The 24,541-nt window shown below is 52.3% G+C and overlaps 7 protein-coding genes across 7 annotated transcripts; 5 read left to right on the top strand and 2 right to left on the bottom strand.

Annotated features, from left to right (window-relative positions):
* Positions 1-11: 11 nt before the first annotated feature.
* ltpA (tyrosine protein phosphatase LTP1) lies at positions 12-1,991 on the bottom strand (the record flags this gene model as incomplete). Its single annotated transcript, XM_026749453.1, has 4 exons — positions 12-565; positions 620-729; positions 1,030-1,198; positions 1,268-1,991. The coding sequence occupies 4 exons, from the start codon at positions 1,989-1,991 to the stop codon at positions 12-14; spliced, it is 1,557 nt and encodes a 518-aa protein (XP_026601485.1).
* Positions 1,992-2,287: 296 nt separating this feature from the next.
* On the top strand, positions 2,288-3,994 carry DSM5745_07436 (Zn(II)2Cys6 transcription factor domain-containing protein; the record flags this gene model as incomplete). The annotated part of the gene is made up of 4 exons (XM_026749452.1): positions 2,288-2,360; positions 2,417-3,363; positions 3,441-3,556; positions 3,613-3,994. 4 exons carry the CDS (start codon positions 2,288-2,290, stop codon positions 3,992-3,994), a joined length of 1,518 nt encoding a protein of 505 aa, XP_026601484.1.
* A 1,669-nt stretch (positions 3,995-5,663) lies between these two features.
* chsA (chitin synthase class I) lies at positions 5,664-8,578 on the top strand (the record flags this gene model as incomplete). The annotated part of the gene is made up of 5 exons (XM_026749451.1): positions 5,664-5,804; positions 5,861-7,498; positions 7,549-7,950; positions 8,000-8,506; positions 8,564-8,578. 5 exons carry the CDS (start codon positions 5,664-5,666, stop codon positions 8,576-8,578), a joined length of 2,703 nt encoding a protein of 900 aa, XP_026601483.1.
* Positions 8,579-9,734: 1,156 nt separating this feature from the next.
* DSM5745_07434 (uncharacterized protein) lies at positions 9,735-10,419 on the bottom strand (the record flags this gene model as incomplete). Its single annotated transcript, XM_026749450.1, has 2 exons — positions 9,735-9,892; positions 9,957-10,419. The coding sequence occupies 2 exons, from the start codon at positions 10,417-10,419 to the stop codon at positions 9,735-9,737; spliced, it is 621 nt and encodes a 206-aa protein (XP_026601482.1).
* A 2,134-nt stretch (positions 10,420-12,553) lies between these two features.
* Positions 12,554-17,180, top strand: DSM5745_07433 (putative cell polarity protein (Tea1); the record flags this gene model as incomplete). The annotated part of the gene is made up of 4 exons (XM_026749449.1): positions 12,554-12,802; positions 12,887-13,277; positions 13,337-13,619; positions 13,670-17,180. The coding sequence occupies 4 exons, from the start codon at positions 12,554-12,556 to the stop codon at positions 17,178-17,180; spliced, it is 4,434 nt and encodes a 1,477-aa protein (XP_026601481.1).
* Positions 17,181-20,495: 3,315 nt separating this feature from the next.
* On the top strand, positions 20,496-21,706 carry DSM5745_07432 (casein kinase 1 family protein; the record flags this gene model as incomplete). The annotated part of the gene is made up of 3 exons (XM_026749448.1): positions 20,496-20,507; positions 20,562-20,634; positions 20,688-21,706. 3 exons carry the CDS (start codon positions 20,496-20,498, stop codon positions 21,704-21,706), a joined length of 1,104 nt encoding a protein of 367 aa, XP_026601480.1.
* A 1,737-nt stretch (positions 21,707-23,443) lies between these two features.
* On the top strand, positions 23,444-24,529 carry rsmA (putative bZIP transcription factor (Fcr3); the record flags this gene model as incomplete). The annotated part of the gene is made up of 2 exons (XM_026749447.1): positions 23,444-23,901; positions 23,989-24,529. The coding sequence occupies 2 exons, from the start codon at positions 23,444-23,446 to the stop codon at positions 24,527-24,529; spliced, it is 999 nt and encodes a 332-aa protein (XP_026601479.1).
* Positions 24,530-24,541: the final 12 nt, after the last annotated feature.

Genomic DNA, 24,541 nt, shown 5'->3' with positions numbered 1-24,541 from the left:
CAAACTCTAGCTCAAGTCTGGTTCTTCTTCTCCAGGTACTCGACGAAATTCTTCGAGAACCGCACCACCTGCTGATAGACTTCCTCGAAGCCATTCGCCCCACCATAGTAAGGATCCTGAACAACTTCTCCACCTCCAACACGCTCATGCAGGGTTCCCCCCGGCCCATAGTCGCCAAACAAACGCACCTCCGCAACTTTCGCACCAGCCTCAACACTCGCAGTGATCGAGGCAGCCACCGCCGCCCTGGTCCCCTTCCCCCGAGCCACCCGCGCAGTGTTCTTAGTCGACGTCGACAAAATAGATGCGCGCAGCTCTAACAGGTCTTCCAGGTTATACTCGTCCATGGCGAACAGGTAATCGAAGTTAAGGAAATCCTCCAGCGTAACTTTGCGGGCGAGGTGGTGGTAGTTCCGAATGTTATGGCGGCGGAGGGTAGACATTGTGCGTGAGTCCGAGGGCTCGCCGGCGTGGTACGCTCCTGTACCGGCGGAATCGATGGTCTTGATTAGGGGGTGGCTGGCGGCGATGTTGCGGAAGACGCCTTCTGCCATGGGGGAGCGGCCTGTGGCATGGTGAGTTTATGGAGTCGTGGGGAGGGGGTTGCGGATTTTCGTACAGATGTTGCCGAGGCAGACAAATAGGACATTGACCGGTTGGCCATTGGAGGAATTTGGGGTCGTCATTTTCTGTTCTGGAGGTGAGATTGAGAGATCAAGAATCAGAATGCTGCGGTGCGGATGCTTGAATAGCGCGGGGTTTTATCTCCGGGCGTTATCGATAGGGCTGTTATCAGGCATTAAGGCAGAAACATTGCCATTGTGCACAAAGTAGGGTTGCGTACAGCCAGTATACATGATAAAATGATATTATATGCAAACTGGAGCAAGGATAAGCAAATAGTAGCGTATAGCTAGAAGCGTAAGAGCGAATCAACGTCAAATACAGTCTGGGGTAGGATACAGCGTTCTTCCCTCTCCATCCTGATAGCACACAGTCCAAGCATTCCAGCTAATCTTGCCATCTTACGAGTCGAACGGCCATCCGACATGGCCGAGGCTAAACTCTGCGCTTGCTGCAAGCTCGTCTGCTCGAGCCTTTAGCTCGTCAACATCCCAGTTCGTGTATACGAACTTCCCCTTCAGAAATTGGGCCTCGGGACTCGCAAGCCAAACGTTGAAGTTTGCAGGGAGAGAGACTGGGTTCCTTAGGTTAGCATCGTATCTTAGAACATCCAGAGTGGATAATAGTGAGAGTAAGAACTGACCATGGTCCTCGTACCCCAAAGCCTGGATCCCGCCAACAGCCCTATTCATATCCGTATCCACAACGCCCGGCTGTATGTGGTACACACTGAACCCAGAGTTGGCGGAACCCAGAGCCTCCCACAGTCGATAAACTGCCCATTTGGCAACGCTGTACGCTACACCTTTTCCCCCAAAATCCATATAGGCAGACGTGCTATTGACATCAATGATTACCGCATCGTCTGCAGCATGGCGCGAGAAGGCCTGCGCAAGGTGTAGTGCACCGCTGATATTGGCGTTCACGCCTTCGAGAAACACGGTGGCGTCCACGTCTTCAACACCCTCCGTGGGGCCTAATGCTGCGGCGTTGCTGACGAGGACGTCAATCTTCTGGCCGTCGACACCGGCCTCGGAAGTAGAAGAGATGAACTCGTCAAATGCTTTGTCGACTTCGTCTTTCTTGGTTAAGTCCGTAGAGGCGACGAAGACCTGTACCTTATCTCCATAGCCCTTTTCGATCGTTGCCTTGGTGTCCAGGAGGGTCTGAATGCGTCGGCCCAAGAGAGCAATCTTTGATGCTCCTGCTGCCGCAAAAGAGCGGGCTGTCTCGGCCCCGATACCGGTGCCACCACCGGTTATGAGGACTGTCTTTCCTCTTGCAGAGAGCTCAGGGCGTGTAGGGGAGATTGAGGAATAGGAGGTTGAGTGCCATGTGCGAGTCGCGGAGGGGAAGGGGGGTGCCATTGCTGTGATAGACTAGGAAGCTTGATTGAAGATTTCTGTATCTGATCGATGGTCGACATAATCTGGCGTGAGGACTGGCCATTATATATGTGGTGAACGCGGAGTTGTGTAATCTGCCTAAAGGTTAAAGGTGATGCTATACAAAATGTTCCGCCCGCTAGCGCCCGCTCTTCCTAATTAGGGCTAACAGTCGCCGTCATCCTGCTGACAAATGTATCTTACCTTTTGTATTCCCCGATGACCTCTTCAATTTCTCCTTCATTTCCATGCGGGGTAGCTTTATTTGAAGGGCCAAAATGACCGGGGAACAAGAAATACAGTTTGCTCCTGTCCTACGCTGCGGACTGTGCAATAAGCCGTTCGATAAGCGTGAATTTCCACATCTACCAGCCCGCACCGAACCGCTCGGCTGACACCGCGTTTAGAGAGTACATTGAAGAGACACGGATACTACTGTCGCTCTCGAGGGGGTGGTCGTACGGCTAGATCTCGTTCATGCGTTTCATGTGCGAAGAGGAAAGCCCGGTGCGATAACCGGCGGCCTGGGTGCTCGCGGTGCTTGGCCAAAGGCTTTGATTGTCATTATCCAGCAGCGACATCGCCTATAGCACAAGGAGTAAGGGCCAGTACCAACCATGGCAATTACCCATCTTCGTTGCCAAGTTCTCCACCTGATCTCCATAACGATCAAGAGAATGGTGACAGGCTAGGTGCTCTCGACATAGCGGACCCAAGCCTGACGGCTCTGAATCTCCTAGGGACAGATGGAGAGGATCTTCCCACCTGGAATACGTACGATATCGAATTTCCGCCCAACTTTGATGACCTAGAGTTCGACTTTTTGAGTGCCATCCCGGAGGTGAACAAAACATTGGGGAACCAGCACTCATTGCCAGCCAATGTCCAGCCACCCTATCCCCAGGTCTCAGTTCCATCACCTCTGGCCCTTCCAAGGCTCCTTACCCGCAGGCCGGAGTCAGTTACCGGCGGCAAAAGAACGACGCACCTCATCCTGCAGACATTAAAGTCGTACGTCTATATGATGCTCCATGAGAACGCCCTTCCACCCTTTATTCACGCACGTTCGATATCTCAGCCAGTCGACAAGAATTCTCAGGAGTATAGCCCAATGGGGCCTCTGGATGCCAGCTTGAACATTTTGCGGGCCATCAAGAACTCTGACGGTCGACAATCATTTTGGAACCACGTCCGCACACAATGTGAACAACTGTGCTCGGAACAGCATCGGAAGCTCGATAATTGGGAGCTACTAGGCGCAATGCAGGCTCTCTGCATATATATCCTGGTCAGGCTGGATGAGGGGGAGACGAATGAGAATAATCTGGACTTTCTGTTGTTGGCCGGTGCGACTGTAGGTCGTTACCGTTTCCTCTCTGTTCTAGCGTCCCGGGACCATCGAGGAATGATATTAATGGAACATGACGACAGGTGCTAGCTAATAAGCTCGGTGGCATTTATGCCTTGGACGACAGGGCCTCTTCGTTTTGCGGTGATAATAACGAGTCCACCTGGGACGAATGGATTTTTGAGGAATCGAGGCGAAGGTACTCTTCTCTGTCCAGCAGGGGTTTCCGAAGACAGAGACGCTAACATCAAAAAGAGTATCGATCATATATCGCATCATCAACATACTCACCTACTTCCAGCCAGCAGCTAAGTGCGATCTCCCAACAGATCTGATTTTAGCACCGCTGCCGGCAAAAAAGCCGCTCTGGGAAGCTAACGACTGGGCCCTATGGAAGATTGAAGCGGGAAAAGAACCAACGGTGCAGCAGACGGCCTTTGGGCTTGCTAGGTCTGGGGAGCTAGTCCGCCTGGATAAAGCCCATGGCCAGGGCGGACTAGGTCGGGAAGGCGGGATATCTCATCTAGCGTTAGATGCGGCGAATGTCTCGAGGAGTTCTGCGAATTGGGAGGAGTGGTGCTCCGGGATGGACGCATTCGGGGGCCTGGTCATGCTTGCTGCTGCTTTGGTGGCATGAACTGCCAGGACCGAAAGCATCATCAAGGATAATAGAGTCCCAGCCTTCCAATATCTATGACCAAGACAATACTCGTCCTCCTCCGGTGGATATCAATAGTAGATTGGCTAAAGTATTCAATTGAGCCCAGGGATGTTGAATTCTCGAGACGGATTTATGAAGCGGTATTGCCCCAGGGGTGCAGTAAGGCTTGTTTGTAGCATTTCCCGGCCACTTGCGCATATCGGCCAGCCACGCCTAAGACGATGAAGATTGACAACTCAACCTCGGCATCTTGATTGGCATATGCGAGGTAGAGACTTCCAATATCACGCAGTATTTCGGTCGCAATAAGTATAGAGATCGGAGGGTATTTATTCTCTGTGGCAGCCCTTGAAGGGTTAGCGGTCGGAGTTGATCCAACATCTACCCCGCGTATCGGTTCATGACAAACATTTTGGTGTGACAAGCTGTGTAACCCCGAGTCAGCCGACATTCCCGACGAAGGATGCAGTGCTAGGCTCCAGGATAGATAAAAAAAGAACTGCAGGAACATGCAGAGTCCACGAAGCGAATCAAGATCCAGTGCACCGCGCCACAGTCGGACGTGGCTGTGCGGGCTCAGGTCCTGCCGAATCGCCGGTTGGCCCAGCGACGGAAGTGGGGTCAGTTGTCAGCCGATCCTTGGGGGCCGTTAATTCGACTGCTGGACCCATGGATGTTCGCGATGTTCAATGTTCATTGTCGGGTGGACTGGGAGTCGTTTCAGGGGATCCGCGTTGTAAGAGCTGTGGGAGCAGTCTCGCATGCATAGGTACGGTCTGCTACATGAGCTGCAACGATTTTCGCTGAGAAACAACCATCGAGCACCCGCAAGCTCCTCGGACTGAGTAGTCTACCGTCTACGGAATACGTATGACGATAAGCCAACTATTTTCAGATCAAGATTTAGACTCTTTTTCTGCCCCAGATCCAGAGGCTAGGCACCTTGGAATACTATCTGTGGCGCGGCACTCTCTCTCCACTTGGCGCTCGTTGCCCCAGTCCACCGTCAATAGTCAGTCAACCTGGAAACAGCCGCGCCCTCTACCCAGCCCAAGCTTCATCGTCGTCATTGCTCTGTTCCCCTCCATATTTCTTGCATACTCACGGCGTCTCTTTTCTTCGTTGTCTCTGCTTGTTGTCGACCTTTTCAAGCCCCCGCCATAGAAACGGGTCCAAGCTTCAGCGCTTTGTCGCATTCCACCTTTGCTTTGGAGAGGAATCTCAAAGGGGTCGCGCATTATTGGAACGGGCTGATCGCTCAATAGTCGGCCGCCGACATGTCCTATAATCGCTTGGGTAAGTACACCATTGATTTCTTTCTCCTCCTGCTGCTTAGCTGTTCTGTCGTCACATTGCGCGGCTCCTCTCGGCATCGAATTTCCCTCGCAAGTCTGAAACTCTAGCTTCCGACAAATCGCAACCCCAAAGAGGGGGTCTTTGGCGTACTCGTACTAGGATCATAGCGCGAGCCCCTGGCCTTTCCTCAGTTTCATAATATCACAGCTGTCCACCTCTGTGCTTGCTGTTCTTTCTTATCTCTGCTCTCGTTCCTGCGCATGCTTGGCCGCGGCAGCCCAATTGACATCCGAACTTAGGAGACCCCTACGGGGACGACCACGACGCACACGACGCTCGCTCGCCCATAATGAACCCTAGCAATTTAAGCAGCAATCGGTCGCCTTCGCCCGGGCGACCGCTCGACGGCTACCAGCTTACGGACGGTCCGTACGGACATGAGCACCACATAGAAATGCCCTCAAGCGACCGATTGGCGGAACAACCTACGGTAAGGTAACCAGGGATCGTGTCGTTCTATACAGAGACTAATATGTTGCTCGATAGTTCTCGGTCGAGAGGCTTCCGCAGTCCTATGGCCACAACGAAATTTATGAGGCACAGCACCAACAACATTATCCAGGCTACGAGTACACCGTCGACCCAGAGGCACACCACGACGCTTATTATACCCAACCCTACCAACCTACAGTCACACCGGGTCATGAAGATTACGATCTCGGCCAATACCCGGGACACCAGCATTCTTATCACGACGATGAGCCGATTCTCCAACCGGAAGACCCCTTTCAAGCGCAGAACCCGTACAGCGATGATTACCAGGAGGACATGACGATTGCGCCTACGCCGAGTCCTGCTCCTCTCCGACGATGGAAGACTGTTAAAGAGGTCCAATTGTTCCAAGGCAACCTCGTCCTTGATTGCCCTATCGCCCCAAAGCTACTCAACCAAATTCCTCATGCGGAGAACGGTCAGCGCGATGAGTTCACGCACATGCGCTATTCGGCCGCTACTTGCGACCCAGCGGATTTCTTCGAGGAACGGTTCACCCTGCGCCAGAAGCTTTTTGCCAAACCCCGACACACAGAGCTGTTCATTGTAGTTACCATGTACAATGAGGATGACTTCCTTTTCGCGAGAACCATGGTCGGTGTATTCAAGAACATAGAGCACATGTGTTCAAGGACTCGAAGCAAAACCTGGGGCAAAGACGCATGGAAAAAGATCGTGGTTTGCGTTATTAGCGATGGTCGTGCGAAGATCAACCCGCGAACTCGCGCTGTGCTGGCTGGTCTGGGTTGTTATCAGGATGGTATTGCTAAGCAGCAAGTCAACGGCAAGGACGTCACGGCGCATATCTACGAGTACACGACTCAGATCGGTATGGAGTTAAAAGGAAGTCAGGTCCATCTCAAGCCTCGCTCCGGGGTTCCAGTGCAAATGATTTTCTGCCTCAAGGAGAAGAATCAGAAGAAGATCAACTCGCACCGCTGGTTCTTCCAGGCGTTTGGCCGTGTACTTGACCCCAACATTTGCGTTCTGCTTGATGCTGGTACTCAGCCCGGTAAGGATTCGATCTACCGTCTGTGGAAGGCTTTCGATGTTGAGCCGATGTGTGGCGGAGCTTGTGGTGAGATCAAGGTCATGTTGGACCATGGAAAGAAGTTGTTTAATCCGCTGGTCGCGGGACAGAACTTCGAGTACAAGTTGAGTAACATTCTTGACAAGCCCTTGGAGTCGGCTTTCGGATTCATTTCCGTGCTTCCGGGTGCCTTTTCTGCCTATCGATACATTGCGTTGCAGAACGACAAGAATGGTCAGGGTCCTTTGGAGCGGTACTTCCTTGGTGAGAAGATGCATGGTGCCAACGCGGGTATCTTTACTGCCAACATGTATCTGGCCGAGGATCGGATTCTGTGTTTCGAGATCGTCACCAAGCGCAACTGTCGCTGGCTACTTCAATACGTCAAGTCCTCGACTGGTGAAACCGATGTGCCGGATCAGATGGCGGAGTTCATCCTCCAACGTCGTCGGTGGCTGAACGGTAGTTTCTTTGCGGCCGTTTATGCTATTACCCACTTCTATCAGCTTTGGCGTAGCGACCACAGCTTCATTCGGAAATTCATGCTGTTGATCGAGACAATATACCAGACGATCAATATGCTGTTCGCTTGGTTTGGCATTGTATGTTCTCCTTACGGGCGAATTGGAACCTACCCACTGACCGCTTACAGGGTAACTTCTTCTTGGTCTTCCATATCCTCACAACGTATCTCGGCGACGCAGACCTCCTGGGAACTGCTGGTAAGGTCCTAGGAGTCGTATTCGAATGGCTTTATCTCGCGACTTTGGTGACCTGCTTCGTTTTGTCTCTGGGTAATCGTCCTGGTGGTTCCAACAAGCTCTATATGACGATGGTGTATTTCTGGGTTTTCATCATGATCTACCTCGCGTTCGCTGCAGTCTTCGTGACGGTGCGGTCCATCCAGGAAGAAGTTGAGGATGGCACATTTACCTTCTCGACGTTATTCACCAACAGCACTTTCTTCTCGATCATTGTCTCGCTGGGCTCGACCTATGTCATGTGGTTTGTTGCCTCCATCATTTTCATGGATCCGTGGCACATGTTCACTTGCGTAAGCTTCAGCCCTATCAGTCGACGTTTTATGACTCTGACATGTCCAGTTCATCCAATATATCCTCCTCACACCAACCTATATCAACGTTCTCAACATTTACGCTTTCTGTAATACTCACGACATTACTTGGGGTACGAAAGGTGACGACAAAGCAGAGAAACTGCCGTCAGCGAACCTTAAGCCGGGTGGTAAAGTCGATGTCAACATCCCGCAGGACGACGGTGACCTCAACGCCCAGTACGAGGCGGAGCTCATGAAGTTCTCTCAGAAGCCACTCAAGGAGGTCAAGACCATCTCTGAGGAAGAGCGCCAGGCGGACTACTATAAGGGTTTCCGTTCTTCTGTCGTTCTGGTCTGGGTTTTCTGCAATTTCGCCCTAGGTGCCGTTGTACTGAGCTCGGCCGGCTTGGATCGCTTCAGCGACAACGCGGAAGACGCGGAGACGGATCAGAACAATCGAGCCATGATCTACATGGCTGTTGTGTTGTGGAGTGTGGCAGGTCTCTCGATTTTCAAGTTCCTTGGTGCGATGTGGTTTTTGGTTGTGCGGTTGGTGAGTTCCCCTTCGACTCTGCTCTAATATCAGCTCTGCCTAACATCACCTTTCTAGTTCCGCGGTGTCTAATCTACTCGTCCCATCATATATGTTATGTCATAACCTCCAAGCATTTACTAGCGGGTGGTTTCTCTTTCTCTGCAGGTTCAGCATGTCGCAATGATGATAAAGAAAATATGGCTTACGGAATGCTTTCAAATTATGTCTGGTTTACGGTGTTCTATGTTCCGGCCGGAGGCTGGGTATTTATGTGTTTGTATGTAGATGACCGTTGATACCTCCAATGTACGATTTCTTGATGTATGATCTGATCTGGCTGTTTTTGTACTTGTGCTGTTGCGATGGCTTGTTCTAGGGGGTCGGCCTCGATTATTATTGTGCTGCTGCTCTGTTTGTTCTTTCCTATTGCTGCTCTCCGTTTAGAATCTGAACTAGGGCCGTGAAAAAACGTGCTTGGTCGATTCCATTGCGTGGGAAATGCGCCGTGGTGCGCCTCTATTCGCTGATCTGCTACCGGAGATCCAGTAGATGCTAAACCGTGTCTAATCTGCAGGGCTGGGCTCATTGATGCCGTTCCTGGTTTGTATGGACTCCAACCGGATCTGGTTCTGCCAGGCATGCGCGTGGCCAACCCACGTGTAGATACTACCCATAGCCTTTATGAAGCTAGCGTTCTATGTATCATTAGCTTTGCTCGGTGTCCCGTAACCCCTACTTACCGGATACTGAGGACTCTGTTGGTCGGGAATTGCGAAGATATATGTAGAAAACAGCGTGATGCATGAGAGCTGCGAGATAGTTAATGGGCGAGCTAGGTCCTCAACGGCAGAGATCTAGCTAGTTTAATAAGAGATGAGCCCAAGCAACTGTCCCGAAGTCCCTGTAAAGCGTAGCAACAATGTCGAGTCCAAAACACTGGAGCATGAATGGAGAGTGGTGAGTGGAGAAGTTTAATCCGAGTTAGGGCTAAGTTTATGTTTTGGGCTATAGAATTAAAAATAGGTCACTCTTTCAATAAGAAGCATCATTGGTCTAGTGGTAGAATTCATCGTTGCCATCGATGAGGCCCGTGTTCGATTCACGGATGATGCAGTTGATTTTTTTTCCTGCTGTACTACACAACCTATGTGATGCAAAGGCGATGTCTTTTTTTGTGGTTATTATGCCAGGTCTATATACGCACGCATGATATATTATAGGTACCGAGTCCAGCTCGATTTGTTCATCACGACTTTGACTTGACGCAAATTGCAATCCCGCCTAGCACCAGCGCCATCCCCAGCCATGTCTCCCGCGCAATGACCTTCTTCTCCACATACCACTCGCCTAGGACCGTGAAGAGGAATGCGCTCGAGTTTGCGAGGGGGACGGTCAGCGAGAGTTCTGTAGGGTCGCCTGTTAGTCGACTAACCCACTGCCAATGGGGGAAGGCTGGGTGTATACGCACCATGCTTCCCAACCAAGAGGAAGAACCACACGCTCCCTGTCAGATTGATCACCAGCGGCACCGAGTACGCTGGTGTGCGGAGAAGGTTAACGACCGTCCAGAAAACCGAGACGATTTTCATTTTGAGCCAGGATGAGGATGAGGAGGGTTGGTTCATCCAGGCTGGGGTTGGTTGCGCCGTTGCTGAGGGATCCGAGGGCGGCGGAGGGAGGGGTTGGTCTTCGTCGCTTGAGCTTGAGCTTCTGCCATCATCGTCATGATCATCGGTTCGAGGTTGGTGTGTAGGCTGGAGCTCTGTTTGTTGAGCTTCTTGCTGCTGCTCTTGTCGCGCTTGGAAGTCCGCTGCTGCGCGGCGGATAAAGGGGGTCGTGAAGCCCCATGCTACCCCGACGAGGAGGAATGAGAGAATGTAGTTGAAGACAGGGGGCTCATCGGGCGTTGCGATAGCACTATCTGGGCCCATGGTGGCGGACTTGCTTGATGTCGCTGTAGTCGCTCCGTAGTCCGTACCGTAGTGTCTGTACTGCGGAGCTGAGCGGGTTGCTCTCCGCATACACGTGATCTAAGTTGGTATGCTATAATCTAGGTTATGGCGTAGGTGCTCCGTAGGTCCAAGGCTCCAAGCCAGCCACTTTTCCCTAGCGAACAGTATCCTTGCAAGGTCATATGCAGGAACGATTTAGTGCCCACTGCCCAGATGAGCTTCCACCCAAGGTTAAGAACTGAGCCAGCCCTGGCCCATAGTAGCGCGTCGTACTCAGTAGTGGGTCACGAGTTGCAGGCGTAAGTGCATCAAGAGTCGGGCTCTCTACGATCTTGTGTAAGCAAACAGCTTGCATACCATACATATCCCGAGATAAATGCTGCCTAATATACGGAGTATCCTTGGCTCTGTGAAACAAGCCTATACGCGAAGCGAATCCAGGGCGTGGAATCGCAGCACAAAGGGGGCTACACAACAAGGCGAGACCGCCCTTTCCTTCGTATCAGAGCCGGACGAGCCCTGACATGGGCCGTGCATTTGCTGACAAGAGAAATCGAGGCCCCGGAAAGGTTAGTTGACGTCCATTTTTTTTTGCCTCGCCTTTGCACAAAGGCCAGCGGGCGATCTCGAGAGTCGGGCTCGCGGCCTTGAAATGATTTCGATGTCTGAGTTAAGATTATCGGCCCCAGTCTGACTAGCTGGATCGGGTTAGAGGTCTTGTTAGTAGAAATGACTTCAGAGAATGCTATTTTAAGCATCTATAGCTGTTCAGATCCTTGATGGTTGTGATTGATGCCGAGGAGGTTGATTGTGTATGTGGTTGGGATCTTGACACAAGGTATATCCAGGTCAATTCCCCAGACTGAACAGCCAACTTCAGTCGGCTCGAGGCTTCGAGATCGGCATCACGTGGAATATGAACCGGTTCCCTGATTACATCAGCCCCACTCAACGGCCAACAATAAGATGAGGCCATGAAGATCGCTGCAGTAAACCTGGTCAGGAACTGTGCATGAAGAAACCGAGGGAGAGAAGAGTATAGAACCCATGGATGTAGAATATGGGAGTCTAGGTTCCTCGCTTACTCTGGATGACCAGGATGCCATGGCTGCCCACAGTTCAGAGATCAAGACCCCGGCCACTTCTGTAACCCCAGAATCCTCCCACGCATGGACTGAGACGGATCACATCTGCCGCGCGGAAAACGTATCCCCCGAATATGCAAGACATCCTGGGTTCCAAGTTCATAAGAAGTTTAGACGTTGGAGTGGAAGGGAGACTGAGAACATAGATATAGACACTCACGATCCAATTGGTAGAACGCTCGACCCAAAGGGACAGCTTTCTTTTTCGTAGTTCTCGAGTGAGACTGAAATGCAGCCATTCCGAGTATGATAATTGGGTGTTCTGGCGGTGTCGTGCCCCTAAAGGACCAGCCAAGGGGAATTATCTAAGCCACTTCTGGGGAGTTGAAACGCCGGAGTCGCTCGTTCTCTCCTGCCCCTTCTTCCTCTCCGGCCAGTCCACCAGCTCCCTAACCCCCGTCCTTCTTGACCTCCCTCGCCCTTTGCGATAGAGATTGGATCTGCTCGCCTTGTCCTTTCTTGTTTTTCTTTCTCTGCTCCCGGGGCGCTTTCGTTCTTTTCTCCGCTTTTTCCACCCTTTATTTTTTTTGCTACTATCGGCCGCCCATGCCCCTTGGACGCCGAAATCGAGGCTGCACAAACTAGCTCCAACAAAAGGAGAAGCCCACAACAGCTCATTTTTGCCTGGCGCTGAGCGGCTTAGGGTCGTTAGTACTTGGATGCACACGGTCGAGCATCAAACCGAACGAACAATCGCCGTCACTTGAGTCTCGGCCAGCAACACTGTCCGGCTCGTTAATAGTAACTTCTAATTCTAACCTGCGCATTAGCTGCGTACCGCATTCCTTACTATTCCCAGCCTGGCGCACACTTCCTTCGCTCCTTTCGTACCATTTGCTTCGCCCATCTCAAAGCATTGAGATTGTTGCTTCCTTGACGAGACGTTGAAGGGGATTGTCGGATTCTTCCTTCCACCAAATTCCCGCCCTGCCCTATCCACGAACCGTTCACGATATAATTCTTTCACGATGGCATTCCTCTTTAAGTCGAAGAAGAACCAGCAGGCTTCTGGCCTACCACCCGCAACGAGAAACGTCCATACTTCTGAAGGAGCACCCGCGGGCTCTGGAGCCGTGCTCAACGGGTCGAAAGATGGGATGGCCATATCGCAGACGCCGACGCCCAGCGGTAGCTACAATAACTCCTTGAACTCGGTCACTAGCACCAACAGTCCGGAACAACAGCGGATGCGGCAACGAGCTGAGTCCGAATCCCAGGTTGGTCCCCTACATAACCGGGCTTCCAATCCCCGCTAGGTGTTCCGCGGGTTATTATCCTTCCAGGTATACTGACATGCGTAGGCCCAGCGTCCCCAGCAATCTTCGTCTCCAGTCTCCAGCCCGGGTTCCTCCCTTTATCCGTGGTCCCAACGCCGATTAAACTTCTCATCTCCGCAAGCGAACCCTTTCCCACGATATGGTGCAGCAATCAATGCGGTGGCTTCGAAAGAAGGCGATGTCTACATGATGGGTGGTTTAATAGACGGGTCAACTGTAAAGGGCGATCTTTGGATGTTGGAAAGCAGCAGCGGGAACCTGTCGTGCTTCCCGATTGCGACGGTTTCGGAAGGGCCAGGACCTCGTGTTGGCCACGCGAGCTTGCTAGTCGGCAATGCTTTCATCGTCTTCGGCGGTGATACCAAGGTGGACGAGAATGATACGTTGGATGACACGCTATACCTGCTAAACACTTGTAGGCTATATGCTCTTGGTTCTGTTGTTGGAAGCAATTGCTAACCATTTTCCTTATAGCCTCCCGGCAATGGTCGCGCTCAATCCCCCCAGGCCCTCGGCCCATCGGACGATACGGTCACACTCTGAATATTCTAGGCTCTAAACTCTACGTTTTTGGAGGACAGGTGGAGGGTTATTTCTTCAATGATCTGGTTGCGTTTGACCTAAACCAGTTACAAAACCCCAGTAATAAATGGGAATTTCTCATTCAGAACAGCCATGAGGGCGGACCCCCACCTGGTCAAATACCCCCTGCGAGAACGAATCACACAATCGTCAGTTTTAATGACAAACTATACCTGTATGTGGTGTCATTTCTGTTTTCACAACCCCATTCGCTCACTTTGACAGGTTTGGAGGAACGAACGGATTGCAGTGGTTTAACGACGTTTGGTCATACGATCCGAGGAGCAACAGCTGGGCCCAGCTCGACTGTGTCGGATTCATTCCGACGCCTCGAGAAGGACATGCGGCTGCCATTGTTAACGACGTAATGTACGTTTTCGGTGGCCGGACTGACGAAGGTATCGACCTTGGTGATCTCGCCGCTTTCCGCATCAGCACCCGACGATGGTACTCTTTCCAGAACATGGGTCCAGCACCTTCTCCGCGATCTGGTCATAGCATGACGGCTTTTGGGAGACAAATTATTGTCCTGGCGGGCGAGCCGAGCTCGGCCCCGAGAGACCCAGTGGAGCTCAGTATGGCATATATGCTTGACACATCAAAGATCCGTTATCCTACGGACAATCCAAATGGCGAGAAAGCACCGCTCTCGGGGCCCACCAAGACCGGGGCCGGAGACAAACAGGTCGCGCCATCGGGGCGGGCATCCCGTGAAGCTCAGAATCAACCGCCAGATCAATACCGTCGCGGATCGGGACCTCCGCGAGAAAGCGTGGTCAGTCCTACCGGCCGGCAGACGGAGCTGGGTCCGGGTCCAGGTTCTCGATTACCACGGGCGTCCATCGCCAACGCTCCTGCCGGGCCTCCGCCGCCTGGACAGGCCCCTACCCCTGGGCAGCGAGGTAACGCACCGCGAGATGGCAACAATTTCAGAAGCAAGACGCCACCAACAAAACCGGAGCGTGGATATGGTGGACCTCCAATCGATACGACTCGCGCCGTAACTGGTGATAGAGATAGGGATTTTGCACCGCGGGACTCACCGAAAGACCCCAGGAATGGGCCAGAGTCCAATGGCCAGCGGACTCCCACCCAACAGTCCCAAAGAATGTCGGCGAGAGCTATGGAGGCCGGGGAAGCTGCTCCTCTCATGGCACCGGCTCGGCAACGATCTCTCCGCCAGCGCCAGCGGAGTTCCATGGATAGCGCTGATGAGTCCGTCCTCGGTCGCCACGCAAGTATGGATGGATCAGTGGACTCGCGAACTCACAGGAACTCCAGGGCAGGGGAAGAACCTCGCTCACCGCGGCTGACCGCCCATCAGGAGGCATTGCATAAAGAGCTCGAGGCTCTTAGGAGTCGGAATGCTTGGTACGCCTCCGAGCTCGCATTGGCCAAGAAATCTGGGTATACGCCTAATATCTCGACAAACTCCGTGCTGGACGAACGGACATCGGATGCTTTCGCTGACGAGGACCGCCCCTTAATCGAAGCGTTCCTAGCAATGAGAGCAGAGCTAACCAAGATGCAAGCCACCGTGGATCGACAAGCCGCGATTGCATCTAAGCGCGTAGCCGAGGTTGAGCAGCAAAGAGACGTTGCCGTGAACGAGGCTGCTTATGCCCGCGCCAAACTCGCCGCCCACGGCGGGAGTCAGCAAAGCACACCATCGCTGGATGGACAGTCTCAGGACCTTGACAAGGCAGCATCTGATCGCAGCACAGATCTTAGTCGCAGGTTGGCCTTGGCACTTGCGTCTTACAACGAACTCAAGTCGAAACTGGAAGCAGTTACGACAGATCTTGACCAGGAGAAGCGTGGCAGGGAATTGGCAGAAGAGACTTCCGAAGCTACCAGGAGAAGGCTGGCCGAGCTGGAAATGCAAAACAATCCTTTGGAAACTGAAAGCTTGCGCGCCCAACTACACCAGATTGAGGCATCTCTGAGGGAAGAGTCGATCTTGCGTTCGGAAGCTGAATCGTCATCAAAACAGTTGACCTTGGATAAAGAGGAGCTGTCAAGGAAGCTCGAGGATTCTACCAATCGTCTGAGGGATTATGGCGATAATATTGGTGGTTTGAGAGAGGCTGTAACCGCATCCGTGGAGAAGGCTTCCATCCTGGAAAAGAAATTGGACGAGGAACGCGAGCGACGTGAAGGGTTGGAGAGAAAATTGCTGCAGCTGAGGTCTGAGCACGAAGAACGAACGGCTGAGCTGGAGAACGCAACACGCCGCCTCCGAGATGCAGAAGAGTTGGCTGAGAGTCATGCCAGAGAAGCCGAAACCCATAAAAATGCATTCATTTTGGGTCTCGAGCGAGCTTCGTCGTTTGACTCTGAAACCTCAATACGCTCACTTGTCGATCAACGAGTGGCTAGTTCCGAGGCACAGGTGGAGAGGGCTAATAAGTTGGCGAAAGCCAGTCAAGCTGCTGCCGATGAAGCAGTCGAGAAACTGCGCCGCGCGGAGGAGAGAATCGCAGGTCTGGAAGCCTACCAAGAGCAGGCTAGTAGGGAAGGTCTGCAGCTTCGGCGACAACTCCAGGCAGCGATGAAAGACTGCCAAACCTTTACCACGGAGAACCGAGAACTGAAGGCTAAGATTGAGACCCACCAGAGGGAGGCTGGAGCCTTGGCTGTCCAGCATACCGCTCTGAAGGACCTCCTTGGTGAACGCGGTTACACCGATAGTAGCCGCTCTCCTCGCATAGAGTCCCCTGGTTCTCGATTTGGCACTCCAGAGCAAAATCGACTCAGAGAATTGGAGCAACAGCTCTCGACGAGCATGAAGGCTCATGATGAGTTAAAGGCATCATTCGAGACGCGTGAACAAGAGACCGATCGTGCTTACAGAGAAAAGCTGGAACAACTCGAGAATGACTACCAATCTGCCGTTCACTACGTCAAGGGCACTGAGAAGATGCTGAAGCGGATGAAGGACGAGCTTACTCGGTACAAGGCGCAGAATGCAAGGATCCAGTCCGAATTGGAAGCCGCCCAAAGCCGAGAGGGCTCAGAGACACCGTCAGGATGGGAGGCTGAACGATCCGAGCTTCAACAATCACTGGCCGATTTACAGCGAGACACGTCGGTTTCTATTGCCAACCTTGAGGATCAGATTACGAGTCTGAAAGAGAGTCTAGCGTCCTCCGAGGCAGAAAAGGAGAAATCCGTTGCAGAATATGAATCAATAAAGCAGGAACTTCTTGCGGTCACTGAGAGGAGTCGCTCGGAGCTAGAGCAACTAAAGGACGAGAACTCGTTGCTTGAATCTCGCGCAGTAGATGCCGAACAAAAGGTTTCCATGCTCCTGGACCAGGTTGAGGCTTCTGTTGGACATTATCGGCGGCAGTCGCAGCACGGTGGTGCCAACGGGATCTCTCGCACTCACAGCAACGCCTCCAGCGGTACAATCGGAGCTGGGACACGACGGTCCAGGGCTAATAGTGCCGTGTCGCAGGATGATACCTTCCTCGACAACCGTGGCTCCATGGCCCTCGACTCGCTGGCGAACGAGTTGGAAGCTCTACGCAGCCACTGGGAGAGTACCAATAGCAACTATCGGTTAAGCACCCAGTCGGACTTTGACCGCACCCCAACCAAGGACTCCGGGCTCAGCGACAGCCTGGCAGAATGGAGACGACGACTGGACGAAGAAGAAGCGAGAGCAGGCTCTCCGGAAAAGAGTAAGCTTCGCAATGCTGCCGAAGGACATGCACCAGCGAATATGATCTAAAGAGCCCGAGAAGCATTGATGACTTGTCTATATCCGATTGGGAGTTATACAATGATGTCTAATCACGTTGATTGGTCTTTGAGCCTCTTGCGACTGTTCATCTGCTGCACATACCTGTGTCTTTGTTAATCTTACTATTTTTGTATTACCTTGTGATGGGCCAAGGCTTGTCATTTATGTGTTTTCTCCATCTGTCTTTTCAATGTTCCGTCTTTCAATTTCCTCTCATCATTATTCTTTATACCCAATCCATATATTTCCTTGCCTGAAGTGTACTATTACCCCTTTCTTCCAATTGACGATGTCCCTGTCTGATCTATATTCGGTTGATTATCGGTGACAATGAACGTTGCTTCTTGTCTCTTCTCATTTTCTGCTCCCTGCTAGCTGCTTAAGCCCGTCCACCTGGCCTGCCCTTGTAGTTGTCTGGACTACTGCCAATATCAGGTATTTATGGATGACCTGCCTTACCTTGTACCGGCTTTTCATTGTCACAGGCGACAAGCACGGACACCACCTCGACCTCGTACGAAGGGTTCCTTACTTTCCTAAGAACCATGGAACGTCAGGAGTTTTCCGCTGCTTGAATGAAGGCAGACACCTAATAATAGCAGACCAACGGTGAATCTCTAGAGCCTTGACCTGCTCAAACCACCCCGCTGGATTCCCCAGCCCATTGGGTGCCAGTGTAGTACCGGCGTGGGTTCGTCTACTGAGATGCATGGCTTTGAGCTACATATAAGTCCTTCGGGTTGGTTGATCTTTGAGCATGGTGCTGTGACACTGACAGGGGTCTGATAGAGGCTACTCTATAGACAGGCTGTCTTCTAAAGTTTGAACAATAATTAAGTTGGGTAGCTCTGGTTGTATACATACCGAGAGTAGAAGCAACACTTTTTGCGGATCGTTATAAATTGTGGAGTCCGCCCGCCTTGCTAATCAACAGGCGCAGCACACACGCCTTGCGCAGCCTGCGTCAATATCATTGAGCTTACAGCCGATACAACAATCGGCACAACCAACACAGTCACAGCAGTAACTGCCTATCACCAAACAGTCTGTGTCTTCTGGAAAAGTATTAGTCCTTTCAGGGTCCGGCCGAATATGGGAAACGCCTGTGGAAGTGAACAGCAGAAGGCACCTAGACGGCTCCAGAGCATCTCCAATTTGTCAAGAGCTTCGGTGGCTCTGTTCCGCGATACCTTTCCCTGACCCTTGCCGCAATGACAACGGGTCCAGAAATCGCCATATATCATAATGCGTTCTGAGGACAGGTGGGCTTCTGCTGACAGCACGAGCGCAAACATGCTCCGTCGTCACTACCGGCTTGCCTGGTGCTGTGGCCGTGGTATACTTCCTCGTCGTGGAGAATGACCTCGATATTGGTGTTCGGCCAGGGCCCCCGGAACAAGAACGAGAACAAGGACGGCAGCTAGCCCGGCGAAACGCATCGAGCAAGGAGCATGAGGCTGTAGCAGGCTATTATACCTTACCAACCTCCACTACCCCGTTGTTCTCCTACGAGGCCGTCAAACTGATGCACGCATGATGTCGAATCTATGATCAGACAACCATCATCACCACCCTCAAGAAGCAGGTCTGGACAACCAATGAGTTCCCCAGAGACCTTTAAAGACCTTTTGGTGCCCACAGGTATCGAGCTTGACAGCCAGTTGCGGATGCACGGGTAAGGATAAGCTTCGAGCGTCGTGACGCAGGAGCAGAACGTCAATAACCAAATGGTAGTGCGGCCGAGGACCTCGTCTTTGGAGCTGTGCTACCTAATCCCGATGGCATTCTTCTTGGTATGGAAGGATAGGCTGAGCATTGCTGATTTTGTCCATGATAGATGTGATGGGAAGAATGAAATAAGTCCGGTAGACCGAGGTTCCTTGCCAGTTAACTGCACACAAAGAAAATGATAATAATAATGAGCTGCATACTCCGTATTAATAATAGCTCGACGTCCAGACAATAATAGATCGAACGAAACAAGCGGCGCTAAGTTGATGGTTCTCCGTGCACAGATCGGTCGTGTTCCTCCAGAGATCAAAGCTCGAGCTTAAGCAGGTGCAAGTGCAGATCCCGGCGTTCGTTCCTCTGGGAGTACATAGTATACATACTGTCACACTGTGGTACGGAGTACTGCCTGCAGAGCCCAGGGCTGGATGGAGGCTGGAGCGCATCAAATCAATGGAGTGGTTGGCGCAGGGCGTTGGGCAACAAAGCTAAGATGCATGTCAGAATAGCGGTGTATGCGCGTATTTATGGTATGGAAGAAGTAAGATCATCTGATTGATGCGTGGGATGCACAACAAGTCCAAAAGGAAGGAAGTCTGGATTATAGGTATCGTTCGGGCTTTGGTCAGGTGTTAATTAATATGGCAGCCCGACATCCCAGTTGGAGTCCTGCTCTGCGACTGGCCAGGTTGGAGGACATCACGCCTTTTGACAGGGCGGATTTACCGCGACGCCACCGCGGATTGCGCTTTCGGTGACTGCCGGGTCAACAGTGCAACACTGGATCTAGGGGAGATCTGTAGGAGGTCATGGAAGTATTGATCTTAGGCTTGAAACGCTCTTGGAGTGAATGGCTGGACGGGAATAAAATCAAAAGATCTGTGAATTGTAGACTGGCAGTGTATGATTGGCGTATTCAAGAGGGGTGAATCTTCAGTAGTCTGGCCTGAGTCTCAGTGTGAGTTCCCGCCTCCAAGCCAGACCAAACCAAATTCCCTCAACTCTTCTCTTCTCTCCTTCCTCGACTCCCTTCCTCCCTCCCACCTTCCCCGATATCAAGGGCTCTGTCCTTGTTCTTCAACTCTGACTATTTTCCGAGCATTTGCACTTCTCTCTCCCACTGCTTTTTGCAGTCCTTTTCGCCTTTTTCCTTCGTGTTCTTAGCCGCCCAACCGCTCAGCTGAATCCCCTTTCTTTCCTTCGCCGCCTTTTTCGGTCGGGTCGACATCACCACTATTTCATCCTTTCTATCAACCTCCTTTGACCAGGTATGTATCTCTTGACGGCACCCCTGTATCGTTTCTTCTCTTCATCGCCTTCGTCTTTGTTTGCCGGCCTTGGACATACTTAGAGCAGGTTTCAGCCTGACTACCCTCCCTTTGCTGGCCAAGCCTCCTCACCCAGAAAGCTCAGCCTCGCTTTGTCGTGACTTGTTCTGCCTTACTCACAACAAAAGCCTTGACGATTGCACTTGTTGTTCACTTTCGTCCTAGACTCTCCCATCGGTCGATATTCGATTCAATATTCTGATCCTTGATAGTTTACAGTAGCTCTTTGAGCTTATATTCCGGCAAGATGACGACTATGGTAAGTTCTCAACCTGCTCAAGCGGCATACCTTCGTAATTCTAACACAGTATAGGACCTTCGCGTCGGTAATAAGTACCGCATTGGCCGTAAGATCGGGAGTGGTAGTTTCGGTGACATTTACCTTGGTACGTTGATGACCTGGTGTGACGGTGAGGACGATACTGACTCTCAGCTACAGGCACCAACATCATTTCTGGGGAGGAAATAGCCATCAAGCTGGAAAGCGTCAAAGCCAAGCACCCTCAACTTGAATATGAAGCCCGTGTCTACAAGTCTCTCGCCGGTGGTGTTGGTATTCCGTTCGTTCGCTGGTTCGGTACTGAATGTGATTACAACGCCATGGTAATTGATCTCCTCGGACCCAGTCTGGAGGATCTCTTCAACTTCTGCAACCGGAAGTTCTCGCTCAAGACCGTGCTCCTGCTTGCCGACCAGCTCATCTCCCGCATCGAATATATCCACGCCAAGTCTTTCATTCACCGTGATATCAAGCCTGACAACTTTCTGATGGGTATCGGTAAGCGTGGAAACCAGGTCAACGTCATCGATTTCGGTCTGGCCAAGAAGTACCGGGACCCCAAGACGCACTTCCACATTCCCTACCGTGAGAACAAGAACTTGACCGGAACGGCCCGTTACGCCAGTATCAACACTCACCTGGGTGTCGAGCAGTCCCGCCGTGATGACATGGAGTCCCTGGGTTACGTTATGCTTTACTTCTGCCGTGGCACCCTCCCCTGGCAGGGTCTCAAGGCTGCTACCAAGAAGCAGAAGTACGACCGCATTATGGAGAAGAAGATGACGACCCCCACCGAGGTTCTGTGCCGTGGATTCCCCAACGAGTTCTCCATCTACCTGAACTACACCCGCTCCCTGCGGTTCGACGACAAGCCGGATTACTCGTACCTTCGCAAGATCTTCCGTGATCTTTTCGTCCGCGAATCGTTCCAATACGACTACGTTTTTGACTGGACCGTCTACAAGTACCAGAAGAACGCGGCCATGATGTCAGACGCCAAGAAGGACAAGGATGCTGAAGAGCAGGCCCGCCGCCAGGGTGGAACCATGCCTCTGCCTGCGACCGGTGCCGCCAAGCCCGGTGCTATCTCCAGCCAGCGTCGCAAGATCATGGAACGTGGAACGCTCGACAACACCCCCGACACCAACCGTGCTGTGGGAGGGAGCGACAGGATGTGAGTATCTAAAACCTAGGTTCCGTGTAGGGAACTCCCTCCCTCTGCGTTTCGTTCTTCGGTGCGGCCTTGCTCGTGGAGGTCCTATATCTGTCTCTTTATTTTGGTTCCTAGAATCTGACTAATATCATAGTCTTCGGCGTTAGGCTGCGTTCCGCTTCCAAGGCTGCTGCTTCAGGTACTCCTGGTGCCAGCCGCCCGAAGCGGGACGATGGTCGTCAGTGGTACTATGAAGCCTAGCTTCATATCTGATGGCATGGTGCTAGCAAAGGAGCCCGGGATTATCGTCGTTCTAGTTGCTTCCATTGCAAGGTGCAGCATACCGTTCGGAACTCTTACGCCTTGGGACTCCGCTCCTGTTTTCATTTATCTTTCCCATTGCATTCTCTGTTAGCCATCTACCCGTTTTTCGATCGTCTTCCGGTTTCCACCAGTTCGATCCGACTGCGTTTTCATCATCAATCCCTCGATTATCGGCTCTCTTCAAATTTGGACTTTTCGACTGTACTCGCAACCCCAGTTCGTCGGCTGTGATTCCTCATACCGTTCGAATCATGAGTTCATGTGGAAAGCCGCCGATGTCGACGTTGAAACGCTCTTTATGTGGCTATATTTTACGTCTCAGTCGCCCGGTTGCCCCAGCTCGTCGGATCTTTCGACTTTGAAGTTTATATCCGTCGACGACTGTTGTGGCTAGACTGAAGGAGATGCAATTATCGAACAACTAGTCTGGAGTTTCTGTTAGTCTGACGTCGCGCATGCTGTCAGTCTCGCAACCCTTCCAAATGGCGGTTATTCGACAACTATCTACCCACTTTCCCCTGTTTGTGCATGTTTTATGGCTTCCACGTTTTTTATTCGCTCCGCACTGCACCAACATCTGTTATCTGCATTTTCAGAATGTCATTGTGGCTTATTGACGTATGAAGGGGACGAAGGGGTGAAGAGACGACTGGCGAAGAGGGGATGACTAGTTTGGGGCGTGGTGGGGTGTCGCTTTCTCGATCCACTGCTTTCGACAACGAGTCGAGCAGCAGAAGGGTAGACAGCGATGCCGAGCACATCTTTGGTATGGGGTGAATGGCGAAGGAAACTGGCTAGGGTCGCTTCCGGGGTGGTATTACGTCAATCTATGCTGTTTCTTTAGTTTCTCCAACTGTTTGCATTCGTTTGACCCTATTCATATGTGGATGAGACGGACCTAGAGAGCGCCATGGCTGTGGGTGTGGCGTGCGGCAGGCTTCTCTTTGGACGGTAGTCTTGCATATAGCCTAATATACTCGGCATTCCGTAGCATGACGTTCTCCATAAGCCTTCCATATTAATATTATAGGCAGTCTCAGCCCTGCGGTGTTTGGTCCTTCAGCTCGACTAGCGGGTTTGCAACCGTGCGTAGTAATGCCTGAGTAAGCGCTATGAAATGCAATCGGGCGTCGGGCTGAGGCAAGGAAGCAGACAGAAGTCTTGAGCGAGTGCTGGCAAGCCCATAATCCTGACAAAAAAATCTGAAATCAACAATCTTGACATCGTCGAATTTCATCATGGCTTCGTTGAACTGAGCGACGGCATAGATGGGGGCGGCGAACTGCTCTCTGTCCATCGCCAGCTCTGGCCCCAAGGGTTCTAGACTTGGTTCCTATATATACGACCCTCTCGCCGTCAACATTCTCCCCATCGCAACACAGACAGCAAAGATCGCAGACTCGAACACTGAGACACCGAGCTTGCATCGACAGCCGCGATGGACCAATATCCCTTTTACTCGGGCCACCCCTCACAGCAGCAGAACTTCGCACTCTATGGACTCCCCACCCCCACGCAGAACAACCACGGCGATGAGATGCAAGGACCCTTCGATCCTCTGGTTTGTGCCCCTCTCAACTCGCCGGTGCCGTCAGAATCCAAAACGGGAGCTGCAGCCGCTAACCGTCCATCCCAGAATTACCAACCTCCCTTCGACCCATCCTTCAATCCCGCCGCAGCACAATTTGGCGGCAGCCTGCCCCAGTCCCCGCCGGACTCGTACACGAAACACTCCGTCACAAGCGGCGAACACCCCACCGGCAATAATTACCCAGGGTCCATCGAAAGTCGCGATGAATTCGCCGTGCGGAGCAGCAGCGAAGAGAAGGAGAAGGAGGCGCTGGGCTTCGGAGTGACGCCCGCGCAGAGTAAGCGCAAGGCGCAGAATCGGGCTGCGTACGTGCTCTCTTTTTTTACCCTCGTTGCAGGATACCGTCAGCCGGAGGGACAAAGGTGCTAATCTGGTCCTTGTGAGGCGTACAGCCAGCGAGCCTTCCGCGAACGTAAAGAACGGCACGTCCGCGACCTCGAAGACAAAGTCTCTTCCCTGCAACAAGAGTCCTCGACTTTACTCGCCGATAACGAGCGCCTAAAGCGCGAAGTCGCGCGGTACAGTACCGAGAACGAGATCCTGCGCGCGACGACGCACTCTTCCACGCCCGGCCCCAACGTCAACGCCGACGAGCATCGAAAAACCAAGGACCGCGAGGCCGCGCAGACCGGACCCATGACTTACTCGCCCACGGACTTCTACAGCGACCTTGTTCCTGCGGGGCAGTCGGCGCGATTACACCGGGTGACGTACTGTAGTCAAACGGGCGAGCGGCTGCTCGATGCGGGTGCGACGTGGGATCTGATTCAGGGCCATGAGATGTTCAAGAAGGGGCTCGTGGATATTGCGGGGGTGACGAGACGGTTGAAGAGTAGTGCGCAGTGTGATGGGCAGGGACCGGCATTTCGGGAATGTGTTGTTAGACGAGCCGTTGAGGAGAGTATTCTTGAGCATTCGGATGAGTTGTTGTGAGTTGCTTGCTGA

This window comes from Aspergillus mulundensis (assembly GCF_003369625.1).
Source record: "Aspergillus mulundensis strain DSM 5745 chromosome Unknown scaffold_8, whole genome shotgun sequence".
NCBI lineage: Eukaryota > Fungi > Ascomycota > Eurotiomycetes > Eurotiales > Aspergillaceae > Aspergillus > Aspergillus mulundensis.
The sequence above is the reverse complement of the archived record's forward strand: the minus strand, read 5'-3'. Positions and strand labels throughout refer to the sequence as shown.